Source organism: Trachemys scripta, chromosome 11 (genome assembly GCF_013100865.1).
Source record: "Trachemys scripta elegans isolate TJP31775 chromosome 11, CAS_Tse_1.0, whole genome shotgun sequence".
Taxonomy (NCBI): Eukaryota; Metazoa; Chordata; order Testudines; family Emydidae; genus Trachemys; species Trachemys scripta.
Genome location: NC_048308.1, coordinates 69192744 through 69211447, shown reverse-complemented (window position 1 = coordinate 69211447; position 18704 = coordinate 69192744). Strand labels below are relative to the sequence as shown.

Sequence of the window (18704 nt, the reverse complement as noted above, 5' to 3'; positions counted from 1 at the left end):
AATATTTTTTCTAAAGTATTTTTCAGTTTTATTAGTATGACAAGTTTATGAAGAAAAGGTAGAGTTGAGAAATTAGGTTAAAAACAAGGCGAGGAAGAATTGGAAGTAGCCTAAGTTTTAATACAACAAGAGGAAAAACTAGACATATCTTATACCAGTACCATAATACCATTAGCATATCTTTGCCTGTTGAACTCAGATGTGGGTTAATTGGAAGGCATTATGCATAGAGGCTGAGGGCTTGTGTGGCTTAGTCAGTAAGATAAGAATGCTTTCACTTCTAGGAGCAGGGTATAAATCCATCCTAAGGCCTTAAGTGGACCAGGTTTGCTAATCTTGGTTCAGGCTCAGAAACCTAAGTGTAATCTGGCATTATCTGGAGTCTGTCATGAGAAACAGCATGGTGCCTGAAATGCCTCTCAGCCAAGGGAAGGGTAATCCCTATCTCACCCGCAGGTCAGACTTAAAGTCATTGACCAGGGCAGTGGTGAGGAAACTTTCCGTGCAGCTGCATGCCTCATTTAATCTGTGACCGTTGAAGAGGTCAGTTTCTGAAGTGCCAGTTCCTTGGTCTTCACAAGCACTGAATACTCCATTTCCTTTCAAAATATGTATTTGAAGCCCAGAAATAGTTCTTCAGATAAGGTTTTGTAGCTTCTACCATTTTATCGCTAACCCAAAATAAGTCTCTAATTCATCCTGTTAGTAAATGGCACAGCACTTCTCTCATAGTTTAGTACATCTCTCAGAGGTGCCATCATTGTAGTTCTTCTGTCTAACGTGTGTAGTGTTTCAGCACCCTTTCCCCAGTTGTGACTTGTGAGTAGAGAATACCATTTTCATAATGTTAAATGTTGACATTTAAGAACTGGGCTTCTCTTGAGGAAAAATAGAGTGAATGTAGCTTAATTATTTTAGTTCGCATATGAGGTAAATGTGAAAATTCAGTATTGTATGTAACTTCAGATTAATACCATTTTGTCAACACTTGCATTTCCCAAAATTACTATTTTAAACCACATCTGGATTGTGGACAAAATGACTTTACTTCATATACTAGCTATCAAAATTTTTAACAATCTCTTTATTTTCTTAAGCAGCATGTGTAATAGAGCCCTTGAAATATGCTTCTCAGACATATAACTCCTTAAAAATATGTAATTGAATTAGCTTTCCTAAATAAGTCTTGCATCCATGAAACTTTATAGATTTGAGCTACATTTGTAATTAATACATAATACATTATACTTATGCGAGAGTCTTAGAAATGTTATTTTCCACAAGTGAAGCCTTTGTTTGTGTTTTACTTTTTCTTTTGTGTAATGAGTTACTTTATGTGACAGGTGGGAGATTCAAGAAAGAGATAGTAGTTGATGGACAAAGCTATCTGCTGCTGATTAGAGATGAAGGGGGCCCTCCAGAGGCACAGGTGAGCATTGCATTTAGAGCTTTATTAGGCTAGACTATAGATCATGAAAATGAATAACAACTTTAATGAAATTATATCTTATTTGGTATAAGAAAAAGTGCAAAGAATTAAGCCTGTAGGTTGAGAAAACTTGATGTTTTCATGGGAGGTTGTTACATGTCTTTAAGAATATAAATGTGATGGATTAAAACTTGCTCATGTAACTCAAAACAGAATGCACTGATTGCCCTCCTAGGAAGGCAGCAGGATATATTACTCCTGATGTGAACAAACTATATCACAGTCTGCTCAGGTCACCTAACCTGAAAGCAAAGCTGGCTCGTTGCCCCACCTTTTCCAACAGCCTGAGGAAAATGGAGATGTCATTTAAGTCTACCTTTTTGGGGGAGAATTTCCATACACTTGAACGTGAAAAGACATCTGTGTATTTTAAAATTACATATAATTAATCAATAGTGATGGTCTCTGGGGCAATAGTAAATGTTCTCTGGTGAAAACTGGTTCTTTTGTACTTACAAAAGGGGTTAAGTTGTAAATTTCACTCTGATACAATAGAGGAACGTAGAACATGTGGACTTATCTCCCATCAAATGCACAATTCAGGGCTACAAAGCTGCTTCACTGGCCCGGTAACTACACTGCATTACATTTTTATTAAACGTTCATATTAAAGGAAATGACTGAAGTATGTGATGAAGTTCTTTCATAATGTTATCATAGCAGATGTACTCACGCTGAAATGTGTTAGAAGTGTCTGCTTTTGAATCTTTGTCCTTCTCCCTCCTTCTGCCTCATCTCTACTGCTTCTACCTTATTTCTTCCTTGTAGTGTTGTGAGGCTCTCTAGCTCTCCAGGCCTCAATAGGGCACCATTGTAATCTTATGCATTTCCTATTTGGTTATTGTACGTTTATTTAACTTCTTTTGTCCTGTAGAAGGCTGTTCTACTGCACACAGAATTTTGATAACTCTGAAGAGGAGACAGATCGGTCATTTTTCTCTGGTTCCCATACTCTCGGCTGATACAAGTTGAAACCATTAAACGTTTTTGTCAGCATGTGCTCATATGGGCATTAGTACATATGGTGAAACTCTGGCTACCGTCAGTGTGTCTGGGGCTACAAGGACAGATCACCCTCAGCCTCCCCTTACCTGGTTATTAGCAGGGTTGCTAAATAGAATCTACTGGCCTCACTGCCCTCAGCTGTTCAGTGATGGAGCAGCTTCAAAGAATAAGCAGCAGGAGCTGCTCTGCTGCCAAACAGCTGAATGGAGTGTTGCAAGCAGCTTCAGCAGCTTCTGTTTCAATGCCCCACTATTGCCCATTAGCCATGGGAGGATTAAAGCATCCTGGAAGAAGTTCAGACAAAGAAGAAGAGAAGAGGTTAGGCAGAGGAATGAAGGAGACTCAGAGGAGAAGCCCTTAAGGGAAGTTAAAAACAAAAGACAGGCTTACTTAATTCAACTTGGATCTTGTGAGGTAAACATGTGTGTGTTGAGGTAAGAGAGAGAGCCAAACTACTTAGTGTGAATAACTTGTCTGAGAAATGTGTTCACAACAGCCTATATGTGTATATAAAAGTTTGTTTATATCTATCTTTCTCGCTATCTATCTATCTCCTAAATTCTGCATCTATAACCACTGTGTGTGTAGTTGTATTAAGTGAACATACTACAAGAAAACAGTTTTTTGGTAGATTATTATTTAATAAATTGATTATAATACACACTATATATACTATACATATAGTATGTTCACTTGATACAACTACACACACAGTGGTTATAGATGCAGAATTTAGGACATGGCACCCAAAGCAGTGTTTTCATTCTATCTAGGGCTGCTACAAAACTGTTCTTTGGCAGATAAATACCAAATATTAGATTGAAATGATCAGAATTTGTGTCCAACAAAGCACTTCATAAAAGTCATAATACGTATCCGAATGTAAATTTTTCTTCCTGTTTGCCAATCAGTATTTTGTAGAAACAAACTATATGTATGCATAAGTAATCTCTCTTCTTAAGTTATTTTAATTAAAATTTGGTCATGTAACATTGTTACAGAAAAGATCTAAATTTTTGTGATTTTTTTTTTTCATATATCTAATTCACAAAATAAATAGAACTACTATTTCTGGACAAATTACTGTATATACTAAATCATAAGCCGGTTGGTTTATAAGCCAACCTCTCCCCCCCCCCCCCCAGGCTCCCCCAAGATGGATAAATAAAAATGGAAATTTTTTATGACCCATTCATAAGCCGACCCTATAATTCAGGGGTCAGCAAACTTTGACTCCCGGACCATCAGGATAAGCCACTGGTGGGACGAGATGGTTTGTTTACCTCGAGCGTCCGCAGGCACGGAGGTAAACCTAAGTAAACAAAGTGTCCCGGCGCGCCAGCTGCTAACCCTGATGGGCCGGGACAACAGCTGGTGGGGAAATGGTTTTTTTTTGTGGGGGGAGGAGGGAGAGGAGAAAAGCTGGGGGTCAGGGAAGTAACCCCTGTGACCACCCCCCACATGACCGTAGCCCGGGAGCCCCACACTCTTCCCATCCCATCCCTTCCCACCTTATCTGGGGCGGGCCAGGGAAGGATGTCTCTGGCCTGGCTGGAGGCAGAGCAGAAGTGGAGAGGCTCTGGCCCTGCCTCTTCTCTTCTGGCTCTGCTGGCTGTGCTGACTCTCCTTGCTCCCTCTGTTGGGGGGAGGGGCTGTGTCTCACCTCTCTCTCTCTATACCCGTTCATAAGCTGACCCCCTTCTCTGGTGCTTCCATTTTTTACTAAAAAAAAAAATCCGGCTTATGAACGAGTATATACGGTAATATTGATAATTTCTGTAATGGAAGTGGAACACCTGAAGGAAAATATTGTTTGTAACCTTCACTGCTCCTTTATAATTCACAATGATGACATGATAAAGTTTTGGGTTTTAAAGGGTTTTTCTATTTTGTTTTTGTTAGGAATATTCTTTTTCCTGGAGGAATAAAAGGGATGTGACATCACAATAGGCAGAAACCTGTGCTGCAGCCTTCCCAGTCCTTGGTTCAGTGGTTCTCAACTTGTGGCCCAATCAGCACAGAGCTGCAGCCCATGTGACATTCTCAGGGCCATAAGGATAGTATTGGATGCAGCCCACATAACACATTGTGGGGTGCATAGGGAGCCCAGAATGGTAAATAAGTTGGGAATCATTGCCTCAGTTAAAGTGAATCTTAGAAGTCCCTTGACATTCTCTTCTTTCTTAAGTGCTAACTACTGCTCGTTTCCGCTTATTGTGATGTCACCATTCGAGTCCTCTAGCAGAAAAGGAAACTTGGAGTTTGGCAATTGGTGTTCCAGATCCGATCAGTTGTCTAATACAAGAAGCTTCAGATTAAGGTGAAAAATCCTGAAGCTGGCAATTATGGAGTAAATTGCCTATAGAGAACTTTCTTTTCTAACCCCTCGATTTGGAGTTTGGCTTATGCCCTGAAAAATGAAGATTTATATTCTAGACTAAACAAAAGTAGGAAAATTCATGGTAAAGGTGTAGTAAAGGACAATCACTACTTTCTGCTTTGCATTTTTTCTGTGCCAAATTAATACATAAATAGTTTTAAAAATCTCATTTTTAAGGATGAAATCAGAGTGAAATATATACTACTGGTCAGTTGGTGGTAGTCTGCTTTTCATCCTCATCCTTTTTAAAGCATTCCAATTGTGAATAAATTGCCATTTCCATTGCTTGCCAGCCATGATTTTAATTCTTCCTGGCCTACCACAAAACTGTTAAAGTCTCCTATGATAAAACACCACACAATAGTTATGAGGGATTTGGATGGCTCATAATAGTTGCTCTGGGATGCAGGTTCTAGGTTACTAATGTGATTTTTGGCCTCATTTGAACAAGTGTTCACCTTAATTAAAGAAATAAAAATGGATGCCTTTGGTGCCATCCAAGACACTGAATGCACATGAAATTGAGCTGTCCTCTCTGCCCAGAGAACTGTTCTCTGCCACAGTGGGATTTGAAGCACATCGCTTGAATTTGTCATTACCCGCACTGTTTTTCAAAGACTTCAGTTTCCAGTGCTGTTAACATCGCACCTTCATAACATTAAATTACTTAAGATGTTGTGTAAATTATTTCTCTCTCTCTTTGTGCACACACACGCGCACATGCACATGAAAAAAAAAGTGACCCAAGGGAACTATTTTAAATAGTCTCCTTTGGTGTATCTTTCAACCATTAATAGATGGATACCTTTCCATCATTGTACACTGGTTTTAAGAAATTTTAATACATTCTACAGAAACCATTAGTCTCATAGATTATTCTTTAAGAATGTCAGTGCTGCAAGCAAGAATTCTAGGCAGAATACAATTGATTCCATGGTATGAGATTAATTATACAGCTAGACTTCCTCCGCAGTTTTTTGTATCTCTCTCATGCCTTTCATTAGACTTCCAGTTCTGACAACAGTTCAGCTCACACACATTGACAGCGTTGAACTTTTCCTGCCATATATTGTGTATTAGCACAATACAGCATTGGCAATACATTGTAGGGGGTTGGCTTATTAAGTATCTGTCTTGAGAACTGCAAAGATTTGTTTTTGCTGTTCTTACACCTTGATCCTAAGTGAAAAGACATCCTTGTGTGTTGAAGTGTTCAAATGGTACATAATCATTTAATTTGTGTAAATTCTTTTAATAGAAATAATGAAACATGCACCTCCAAAAAATAACCTGTGGATTCCTATTTTCTTTGTGCATTGAGCCTTGAGGGTTTTCAACCTTTTTTGCACAACCGTGAAAGTTAGGAACTTTTAAATGTAAACAGGGATAATTACATAATTGTAGGAATAGCTACTTTTAAAAAATGGGAAGCATTAGAAACTTAAAATAGCAAGAGTTAGCAATACTAAAGTAACATTGGGCATAAACCCAGGAGAACAATAATGCATAACACACACATGTAAACAGAAAATATGCTAATTATGGAGAGCATAGAGACAGTGTTGTCCAGTGGATAGAGCATTGGACTGGAGATTAGGAAACTTGTGTACTATTCCCGCTCAGACACAAGGCTGCTTGATGACGTTGGGTGAATCACCTCACCTCTGTGCCTCCATTTCTCCATCTGTAAAATGGTGATAGTGATATTGACCTGCTTTGTAAAGCGCTTTGAGATCTACTGATGAAAAGTGCTAGATAAGAAGTAGGTGATGTTATTTTTTTGCCTTGTCTGCTCTTTGCATAGCATTTTTTGCTATGTATATGTACAGTGGAGGCCCTGGCCTTGATTGGTTCTGTATGTATGGTAGTAATATGACTAATAATTATGGAAAGATAATGTGTCTTATTTAAGGTTGCACTTGGTTAGCTGGATGGAAATTTGTCTTGGAATGGACACATTTATAAACACATGCTATTTATTAGCTTAAGAAATCCTCTGGCAATCTATAACCAAGATGAATTTGCTGCCCCGTTAGTTTCTTTTAATATTTCTAACAAGTACTTGTGATCTGAAATTTCCCCTACAGATATGGTTGTTTTAAGCCTAACCTGGGCACAGAAGTGCCTCTCCTTCAGTAGATTTACGACACCAGAGAAAACCAGTTCACTTTCTCACTACAAAACCTAAGGCATAATTATTTTACTTAAACTTCTATAATTATGGCATTTGCAAATTCAGATATCTTAAAATTTGAGTTTTAGAATATAAAAGAAATGCAAGCAATATTTGAGATTTTGCTCAGATCTGAAATTTAGTGGGTAAACTTGTAAACCCTTGAATGTAATGTTGTGCTTTTAATGTCAGTGCTGATGTTAGTTAAGAAATCAAAATATATATAATAATATTTATTTTGATTTCTTTATATATATCTATATCTATAGATATAGATCTATATATATAGGATGAACGGAAAGTAACATGATAGGTTTTTGCACTAACCTTTCATTTCTAGATACCGGTTTTCAAATATTCCTATCGTTCACATTTGCAAAGGCAAACTCATTTCATTCCCAATTTTTCTATGTAACAAAAACCGGTTACTACTTAGAATATACCCAGAATTAATAGCATACATTTTGTCTCCCAGATTCTGTCTGATTCAAGCCAATATTATAATGCGTGTATTAATCCCTCACCTGCATATGCACCAAACTCCCTGTAAAATTAAAAAGCAAGTTCAGAGTTAATAATGTTAATGGTTAGATTTCCCGAATGCAACATTCTTTCTCCCCTCCCTTCAACACAGGATAATCCCACTAATTTTATTGACTACTGCTCACTGCTTTCCCACTGAATATCTCTCTCTCCTGCCCCCTCCCCCTTTTTTTCTCCCTCTGTAGTTTGCCATGTGGGTCGATGCTGTTATATTTGTCTTCAGCTTGGAAGACGAAATAAGCTTCCAGACAGTTTACCACTACTACAGTCGTATGGCTAACTATCGTAACACTAATGAAATCCCAATGGTACTAGTGGGAACCCAGGGTAAGTGCAGTCTTGATTATAACCTCTCTAAGATAATACTGGTATTCTAGTTGCTGTCTTCATATTCAGTTATCTTTGGCTGATTACCTGTCTGAAAGTGTCTTTAGAGTGACAGTTTTGTTCTGGAACTTCTTTTTAAAGACAAACATACTTAACTTGATTGATTTCCTTTCATACCAACCTTTTTGGGGGCATAACTGATATTTCCAGGCACTTGGTTGATAAAATGTAGTACATTCCAGATGTTAACAGAAAATGGCTGTTCTGAACTTCTGGGATAGTTTAAAGTGTTCCTAACTCTGACCAGTAAGTTTTCATGATCTGAGTTGAGTGCATGCATAAGTATTTGCAGGATCATGATCTAAATTAGGATGGGACTCAAATTGCTTAAAGATCCAGAATAGACCAGTCCTTTATTGCCCTTAAATCACAAAACAAACAAACAAACAAAAAAACCCAAGAGAAAATAAGACTTGGCAATCATTCCTCTATAAATATTTATAAAAAATGAAGGTTCTCATATACAGGCCAGACCTCAATCCTCATTATTTTAGATTTGCTGCACAGTCACTTGCGTTTTGTGTCACTTAAAAAGAAACCCCACAATTCTACTTCACCCCATTTAGGAAAAAGGTATCCTGCAGCAACAGTGCTAGAACAGCAATAGCCTTAGGCTATCACAGGACAGGCAAGCCCTGAAGGTGGGCGCAATTTCAGATCCTCTCATGAAAGTTAGGTACTTAATCCCCCTCTTCTCAGTGTTTTCAGCTGTGGTTTCAGACTCCCCTTCCCCTCTAGCCTGCAGCAATGTGAGATGTTGGGGATGGTTTAATGCTGATCTAGGGCTTCATTGCTTCCTCATGTTGTCTTTTTGCCAATTAAGACAATGCCTGGGGACAGAGTGTGGCTTGACAGCCCAATGCTGGATTGCAAACTTTGAAACCAAAGCTGCTCATTGTGAGGCCCGGGAAGTAGGGGGAACATGGAGGGGAAAGAATAGTAACAAGGCAATAAGGCGGAAGCAGGTGACAGATAAAAGGGGGAAGTAGATTGGGGGGAAAAAATCCTAGGGTGAACAGAAGAAGCTGCAGTCAAAAAGGGAAGTGAATTGCTTAAAGGGACACTGTCAACTTAAACATTTCACAATGTTTAACACCTAAGATTACTGTAAGAGAAAGGTTAGAGGGGAAAGATATTTGTTCAGGATTTCTTTGCTTTGTGTGCCATTTTCAGTGTTTTCCCTTACAGTGAGGTGGTCAGTGCTGGAAGTTTTGTCTAGGTCTTTCCCACAGCGCCACAGAGAAGGAGGGGAGAATTTTAATGATAGTAGGGGTGGGAGGTAGAGAGGCAAGAGGCAAGGATAATACAGCGCATCACTCTTAACTCCACGTCAAGGTGACAGTGTCCTTCTTAATGTTATGGTGTCGATTATATCTGACTGGTTTCTGCTACCGATGCACTAATCATAGCTATTAGACTGGTAGCTGTGAAATGATCTCTGAAGTGAAATCTCCCTAAAATGCTAGTGTCTGCCCCGCTGCTGCTCCTGCAACCAAAGGTGAATCTTCTCCCCATTGTGAATACGGAGGTGGAAAATAGAGGGGGATATTTTCTCCCCCATCTCCAGTGAAATTGAGGTCCATATTTTGACATCAAAATATCATTTTAAGTGATGTTGCTAATTTTAGAAGCATTTATTGTCCACGTGCCTTCAGCACCCTCTGCTGGTTTTACAAAGAAAAATCCTTAGACTTGCTTCCAAGCACACATGTTTGTTTTTACCTTTTATGTCAGGTAATAGATAGCAATATAAAAACCAATATGCTTCAGTTGGTACCTTACAGCACATGTAAGATTTAAAATGTTTGAAACATTAACCGAAGTAATATACTTCAGACAGGAATGCCAAGTGTATTCACAGTAATAGCAATTTATATTCAAGTTCAGATGAGATTTTATCTCATGGAAACCTCATTGGTTTCTACTAAATAAATTGTAGCTGAATCTTAGGTACATTTTCTGATCACTTTTGTGATGCTGCAGTTTTTGCATTGTTACTATAAGCTGCCATGGGAAACAGGAAACTTTTATCGTGTGTGTTGGTCTGAATTGTAATGCGTTTTAGTGCTATACATCTCAAAGTATTTTACAATATTAACTAGTCCTTATAATGCCCTGACAAGTGGGTAAGTTAATGCTAAAAACCCTAGTAAAGTAAATTGCGGTTTCAAACAATACATACATTATGATTAGGTCTCCTTGTTCTGTCAGTTGTTCCATGAATAAACACTTTAAAAAACCCTTTACATTATTCCTTTCAATTTTCTGCACTCACTAAATCACCTCTTCGAATCTTCTCATTACCTGTGTGGGATAACTACATCTTCCCACTGTGAAATGAATGAGGATCATCATGAAGGTGGTAGCTTAGTATACAGAATTCACAAATGTATATATAAAAATATAGGTTTTATATATATGTATTCCTAACTAGCAGCTGATTATATCCAAAATGTGCTGGATTCTTTTTTCATATGAGATATAAAGGTAATCTAGACCTTCATTTAGCAAAACGCGTAAATATGTACATAACTTTTAAGAATGTGAATAGTCAATGAAATTAATGGGACTTAAGCATGTGCGCTTTCCTGAATTGGGGCCATATGGCTCGTGAGGAAGATGTGTGTAATTTCACACAGTATCAGTTTGTAAGTGGTACAAGTGAGAACTGCAATGTAAAACACTCTGCTGTAGTGGAGTTTTTATCAGGACTAAACTAATCACTTTCCTAGTCAGTTGGCATTTCTCAGAGTTCTGAGAGCTGAACAAGGTGACAATGTGAGTACAATCATATCGCTTCAAAATATTGGGAAATCCTGACACCTAGGTGATGGTTTATTATGAGGATCATGCTATAGCAGCAGTTTGGTTTCTGATCCTGGAAGCTGAAGGATGAACATCAGTAATAATTTGTATAATATGATTGCTATGAACAGTCAAGAGTTAGTCCTCTCAATGACTCTCTAATTATGTTAATTGTTTATATTCAAGCGTGTTGATAAAATCTACTGTTTGATTGGTCCTGTGGGAGCATCGATGGATATCTACAATCAGCTGCTATTTAGGAATACCATTATCCTGTTTTAAGTCAGTGTCATGTGTTGGGTCCTAAGATGTTTCTTTACTCCAAAGATTTTAGTGTGATCACTCTTGAATTCTTAGATGTTTCCTCGCATACCATCAACTACTTCAGTTAACATTTCCAGAGGGAAATGTTATCAGTTATGTATGTACTATGTTACAGTAGGACATTGATTGCAACTCACTATATTGAAGATAGCATAACAGTTGCTATTACATTCCCCTGTTTTCAGTTGCTCATTACTAACTGACATTTTGATCTTTGTGGATGAAATTTTCCAGAAATGATCTCTGCACCTAGGTGAGTGGATTTTGAAAGTTAGAGCAAAAATGGTTCAGTCTTTTTGAACACAAAGAGAAGGAAATCAGTAATCTTCTTCCTATAATAAAATAATTCTTGCAACCTATTCAGATCAGCCCTACAGGTAAAATGCCTGACAATTTAGTACTGAGATTTGCATGGAGAATAGTCCTCACTGAGGAGTATTGCATGCCTTATTACATCAGAAAATGGGTTTGATTTCTCTGGCCTTTAAAATGGCATTTTGAGCATGTACAGAACGTGTGTTTGCTAAGCTCATTAATGGTATAATCCAAATCCATTGACTTGAATGGATTTTGGATCAGGCCCTGAGTGTAAATCTAAGGAAAGATGGGCAATGCATGTATGCATAGCCACTTTAATTTTGCAGTAAACTGGGCTATTTACCTATGCCCAGACCTGTGCAAAGGCTTCTGAGGACTATTTCAAGTTGCGGTGGTTGTAAGAAGGGCTGCTGTATATTGGATGTGTAGTGGTCAAGAAAAGGGAACTGTCCGACTTGTGAAGTGTGCAAGTGAGGTCTCCTAACTGCTTCCTTATACCTAGGCAGGATGGCTGGAGATATATACTCAGGTAAGCTAAATGTAAACTAAACTTAATGCATAGTTTGTGGGATGTGTAGGGGCTGAACCAAGGTTTTGCAGAATCTGTAAGGAGGGAAGACTCCTGTGACCCTTGTAATGTCTGCCAGGACTGTGGTGAGAGAGTTGAATTATGGAATTTACACTATACATTTTGGAACCCAGTAGAGTTCTGTTGCCCTTGGTCCTTAACCAAGTCTTAACTTTTATTTTTTCCATATTTTTATTTCTTAAAATTAACAGACAACACTATCCAACAATACTACATGAAGAGGCCATTAATATTGGTGGTTAAACACTCAAGTGAAGAAGTGTGTATATGCGTTATGGTAGTATCATCACTTCCGTGGCCCTACATCCTACTACTCTGTATATCAGACTGTCCATGAAAGTCATTTTTACATCATACTTAGCATATTAGTCAATGTGCTGGCGTTAATAAGGGATCTAAAAGTAATTTGCTTCCTTAAAGGATTACAGCAGTATTGGTTGTATTTTGTTAATATATCTTACTCTAAGTATATTATTACTGTTTAATACAGCTAAATATATTTCACCTGGTAGCCTTATATGCATTTTTAAGGTAATTTAGGGGGAAAAGATACAATTCTAATTGGAAAATAAATTGTATCAGTGACTTGAAGATTAGTATAGAACTATGAACTTTGAAAACAAATTTTTCACTAATTACAGAGTTAAACGGTATTTTAAAGTATAGCCAGTTCTCTGGTGAAGTAATACTTGACTTTATTAAGACAGCTTGTTAAGTCACAATTAAAAGTACAATGTAGTGGAAATCATTGAAAAAAGAAATACTGATAATAGGACTTGTTTTTTCCTGTGTTTCCTGAGAAGAGTCCAAGATGCACCTCTGAACAATACTTTTATTGTGGAATATTACTAGAGGAAACATTGTCCCTTTAAATGTATTGTATATGGGTGCAGAGGAAAATTTATGATATTTACATGTCTTAGAAGGTAGAGAATTTATATAAAAAAGCAGTTTGAGTTGGATGTATATTATATGCAAAAAGGGAAAGTTACGGTTATGCAATCTTAAATTGACAGTACCTGGCTTTTTTGCTGATCTGTGCAACCTTTAGTCTCTTTATTAAGTTTTTTGTATGAATTTCTTTTTAGGATTACATTTAAGCACCTTGTAGGCTCTGTAGGCATAGGATGTTTTGTAAATATAAACTGCCGCTGTTGAATACAGGATTTGTTATCACGATAAAACTGCTAATGCTGTTGCTTTTTTTCCCTCTCTGCATGCTGTTACTATAGATGCTATAAGCTCTAATAATCCACGTGTTATTGATGATGCCAGAGCAAGAAAGCTGTCGAACGATTTGAAGAGATGCACTTACTATGAAACCTGTGCTACTTACGGGCTGAATGTGGAAAGGGTCTTCCAAGATGGTAAAGATGGATTTTTTTTTTTCAACTCAGTATCTCACAGCATACTGTAACCAAAGTGTTCTCCAGATTAATGACCACTGCCTACTATATAGTTCAGAAGATTTAATCCTGGTTGAGATTTTTTTATTTTGGTAACACCTAGAGTCCCATTGGGATTGCTCAGCGCTGTGCATACACATACAGCCTTCTGTACTCCAGTTCTCTCCAGCTGCTGGGTTCAGTCCCTTCCTGGTTGGAAAGAAACAATACATTAGAACCATAATATCATGAGTACGTTTGTTATTTATGCAGATTTTATTTATATCTACTTAAGAAATGTCTTCATGCAGGTATACTATATAACAGACACTGAAGTTGTGGGACTGTGGGTAATCTTTTATGTAATTACCCCCACTTAATAGACATGTATAATAAAGATATAACTAAACACATTTTTAAAAATTAAGAGAGTAGAATATGAAATCTGATGAGATAAAATGCATAAGATCAGTATTAAAATTCTCTCGTGGCATCCACATAACTGTTATCAATTGACAATTTCACCTAGCCATCAGAGTAGAATTGAGTTTTAGGGAGGGATTTAAAAGACAGGGAGTAGTGACTTTATGGTCTAGTGTGAGAAGATGTTCCAACTAATTAATGCAGCATGGAAGAAAAACACTAAATATGTAACTTGACTCACAATTGTTTACTTGGACAGTTACTCCTGGAAAAAGCTCCATTGTGTACCTGAGGGGAAAACACAATGGCTAAATAAATAAAAAAAAATGGAAAAGAAATATGCAGTTCCTAAATGTCTTCTGTGTATGAAACAAGTCTCTGTGCTCCCTCTAGTGGTAGTTCCACATACTGTGTATATTTGAGATATCTTCTATCTTCCACTGTACTAATCAATACGTTACTTTATCCCCAACTGTAAACTGGCCACTACAGAAATTATTCTAATTTTTAAAGAAAAAAAATCAATTATTTAAAAGTATTTCCTGAAGTTCCTGATCTCTGCCATGTTCTAGTCTCTGGGTTTTCTCTTGTAAGATCCATAGTTTACATGAGATGCCATCTCATCAATAAGTGTCTAAGGTTATGTCTACACTACATACTATTTTTGCTGGCATGTAGTATATGTGTAGCTACATGCTGCAGTGAAAAGCAGCCCGAGTCCACACTACAGTGTGTCGCTATATGTGTCAGGGAAAGGCTCTGGCAGCTGCCTCTCCCCTGCTAGAGCCTTTCCCTATTGCAGGAATGTTTCCCTGTGGTGAGTCAGGGCTCCAGCCATGGGGAGCTGCCCGAGCCTTTCTCTATTGCCTCCCCAGTGCCAGAGCCTTCCTTTGTGGTGGAGAAAGGCTCCATCAGTGGGGAGGTAGCAGCACACTACACAGCTAAAAATAACAGGAAGGCACTGCTTGAGCTAGTACATACATACCCACACCTTTCGTGTGTCTTCACTTGCCTGAGCCATTCCTCACTGGCTACACTGCTGTTTATACCTCTGCTAGGGTGGCTACGCAGGTGTGGACACTACATACCACCAAAAATGGCATATAGTGTAAACTAGCGTAAGTGCTGTACGTGCAAAAGAAGTGAGGAAAAATAGACCAAACGGACTTTCTGTAAGTAGAAGTACTGAAGTGAATTGCTCTCGGTTTAAATTCCAAATGGAGAGGTTATTTTTATTCTTAATAGTTCAGCTAATACAATTTGTTTACCCACATTTTCTTAGAGTATTGAGGAGAAATCCACTGTGTTCTCTTCATATTCCCTGTATCAAAGATTAATTTCTAAGATTTTGCGTGCAAAAAATAAAAGTTTAATGTCCTTGTTTGCGATTAGCTGCAGTTTATTTTTCATTACATATACCCTAAAAACTTTTGGGATTCCATCCCCTCTCATTTCTCTCGGAACTCTTGGGAGATGGAACTTGTAGAATTATACAGTGATACAACTCCTCCACTTGCGCATATTTGTACTGGATGAGCTGGTTATTACATACTGTGGCCTTCTCCTAGAATGTTAGTGATGCTATGTCGTGAATACAACGCGTAAATATACTGTGGGAAAACATTGTTAGAATATGTGAAGTGGTGGTGAATTTTAAATGTTCAGTATGCTGAGTGGCATAGAATTGCCTATACATAAAAAAGTGAAGTGTTTTTCAGACTAGGACAACAGCCCCTATTCCCATTGAAGTCCGTGAGAGTTGTGCCGTTGACTTCAATAAAAGAAGAGGTAACTTTGGGCCAAAAAGAAAAATTTATGGCAGATAATACAAATCCTGATCAATGGCCAATTGATTAACTGATTTCAGACATCTTCGGAGAAATACTTACCAAGATGAAATATGATTTACCTGTGATTTACAGCTGTGGGAAACACCGGATTCAATTTAGTCTTTATGAAATGATGCAGTGATCCTTTAGAAACAAAATTACAGTTCCTTGAAAGTGAAGAGGTCTTATGATACCATATGTCAGTGCTTTGCCTTATGTAACGATGATTACGGGGGGGGGGGGGGGGGGGGAGAATAGTCTTCTTAAGATGTAAGGTTTTATCCTTATAGGAATATGCCTGAGTAATTCCCAATAGTGCTCTGAGAAAATCAATGTGTGTAATGAGGAAAATCTTATGCAATTATTTTGTGTCTTTGTCACTGTCTTTTTGGCTGAAGAACAAAAAACGTTTTGTGAAGCCATATTTAATAGGTAAGGAAAATCAACCATTTTTGAAAGGTCCTGTATTTAAAACATATTGTGTTCTATTTTAATTTCTGTACTGGATGGCAGGTGGTGTTAAGGGCTATTTAATTTAGTATGTATACTTCACCTAATTTACTGAGGGTGCCCACAATATGTCACTACTAATGCACTAAAACGTCTAAAAGGTTGTCCATTGTAAGAGATTTTCGGTGGAGAGATGGCAGACATGGAAAATTTTAGCTTCTTGTAGCTGTTTTGAACATGCTGTGTTAATGTTTTATTAGCTTTTATATAGCACTTTGTATGGTCGAAACTCTGTACAGACATTCAGTTGTTATCCCTCCTCTCCTGTGCTTCCCACTGGTGATATTGAAATAGGTGGCGGTAAGAATGATTATCCTCATTTTATGTATGAAGAGTCTGAGGCCCCAATGCTGAAAGTTACCTAAACACCCACCTAACTTTAAGCATTCCATTGAATTGAGTACAACTGTTCACATGCTTAAAATTAAGCATGTGCTGAACTACTTTACCATGTCAGATCTTGAAGTGACTTGTCCAAGGCAGCATGGCAAATAAGTGACATAACCAGAATTAGAACCAAGGAGCTCCTGGACTCCCACCCTCCATCATTCCTCACCCAGGCCACTTTCAATATTAGGAGGAGGAGGAGTGGGGGAGGGGTGGGAGTGGGGGAGGGGTAGTGGTGATAGTAGTAATCGGGGATGGGTGGTGCTGGTGGTAGTTACTGTTTGTTCAAGCACTTTACAAAACAGGAATACATTATCCCATGCCTGAAGTCTAATTCTAGGGAACTCCTATGATGAGCATGTATAGGAAAAAAAACAAAACAAGGAAAGAATGGGATGAGTGAAGGCGTATGGTAAGCAATAAGATTAAGCTCTGATCCAGTATAGGCATGCAAACATTTTCATGGCCCAGTTACAATTTTAAAATTCTATTTAATTAAAAGTTTTTGACTTGATGCTTGAAGCCTTTGTAGAATGTCAATTTTTAAGAAAGATTTGATGGTTGTACCTAACATAACTGTGTGATGAGTGATAACCTAATGAGTGTGGTAATTCCTAATAAAATTTGGTGGTAGAACAATTTCTCTGTATCTATGGAACAAACAGGCTTTAAAACATGACCTTTTTTGCAAAATCTTCACCAATTAAGCAGTCTTCAGAAAGTACTGTACACAGTATGATTCAGGCATGCAGCAAGTTACCAGAATGTATGTCAGGAAACTGGTTAATGGAGCCATTAATAAGGCAAGTTTATGGGTCCTAAAATTTAATTGTAAAACACACCAGTTCAATAAATATCTCCTCTTGGATTTTACGTATATAGTAACTCCTCACTTAAAGTTGTCGTTATGTTCCTGAAAAATGTGACTTTAAGCGAAACGATGTTAAGCGAATCCAGTTTCCCCATAAGAATTAATGTAAATGAGGGGGCTAGGTTCCAGGGAAATTTTTTTCACCAGACAAAAGACTAATTTTATATATATATATATATATATATATAAATATACACACACACACACAGTATAAGTTTTAAACAAACAATTTAATACTGGTACACAGTGATGATGATTGTGAAGCTTGGTTGAGGTGGAGGAGTCAGAGGGTGGGATATTTCCCTTACTGCTAAATGATGAACTAGTAATTGGCTGAGCCCTCAAGGGTTAACTCTCTCTCCACACAAGGCAGCAGGAATGGAGGGAGATATGCGCATTTCCCTTAAGTATCCTGCCTTGTTAATTAGATCAGCTTGCTGAGAGGCAGCTGCTGCAAGCTCCCTCTGTCCTGAGTCCTGATCTGTCCCCCCTGCTCTATGGATGATGGGGTAAGCAGGGTGCAGGGGGACACCCTGACATTAGTCCCCCTCTTTCTTCCCTTTCCCCCCCCCGCCCCGGGCAGCAAGCAGGAGTTTCGGGGAGCAGCACATGGCAGTGGGGGGAGGGACACGGCTGAATTGCAGGCAGCTGCTGCACCGGGAACTTAAGGGAGTGGAGAGCTGATAGTGGGGCTGCCAGTCCACCCTGGTTCCAAGCCCCCACCAGCTAACTGCAACAGGCTGCTCTTCTTGCAAGCAGTAGACAAAGCTGGGGACTGCCAAACGATGACGTTAGAAGGGAGCATTACACAACTTTAAACGAGCATGTTCCCTAATTGATCAGCAACGTAACAACGAAACAACATTAACCAGGACGACTTTAAGTGAGGAGTTACTGTAGATTTTTATCACTTTGTGTTAAGCTGATAGGGGGTAGGTAACACTCTCTATTAGATATCTCATAAGCCTTCACAACTGTTTGTTGTTTGTATTAATATGTGTTTATGATCATCACTATTATTATACAGATGAATATGTGCTGTCTAGTCACCTTTTTTCTTATTCTCCTACTTCTTCCTTGTCTTTATTGTCCTGTCATTCTGTTTTAGATTTTCCAGTAATGGCGCATGGTAGTAAGCATTGTATAAAGAATAGAATTTTAGAATTGGTAGTAGATAAAAATTTTTAGCATTAGGTTTGGAGCTCCCGTGTTAGAATTCGAGTCATATTTTAAAAATGACCTGTAAATTTGCACCCACAAATACTTATGGGTATAGGTGATGGAAT

The 18704-nt window shown here is 38.2% G+C and overlaps 1 protein-coding gene across 5 annotated transcripts in view; it reads left to right on the top strand.

The window, feature by feature from the left end:
* Nucleotides 1-18704, top strand: part of AGAP1 (ArfGAP with GTPase domain, ankyrin repeat and PH domain 1) — a 641433-nt gene that overhangs the window by 283754 nt on the left and 338975 nt on the right. For all 5 annotated transcript variants that reach the window (XM_034785592.1, XM_034785589.1, XM_034785590.1 and 2 more), the window contains 3 exons: nucleotides 1344-1429; nucleotides 7776-7917; nucleotides 13246-13380. In XM_034785592.1, coding sequence (XP_034641483.1) covers nucleotides 1344-1429; nucleotides 7776-7917; nucleotides 13246-13380 — 363 coding nt within the window. The remainder of the gene's footprint in view (nucleotides 1-1343; nucleotides 1430-7775; nucleotides 7918-13245; nucleotides 13381-18704) is intronic.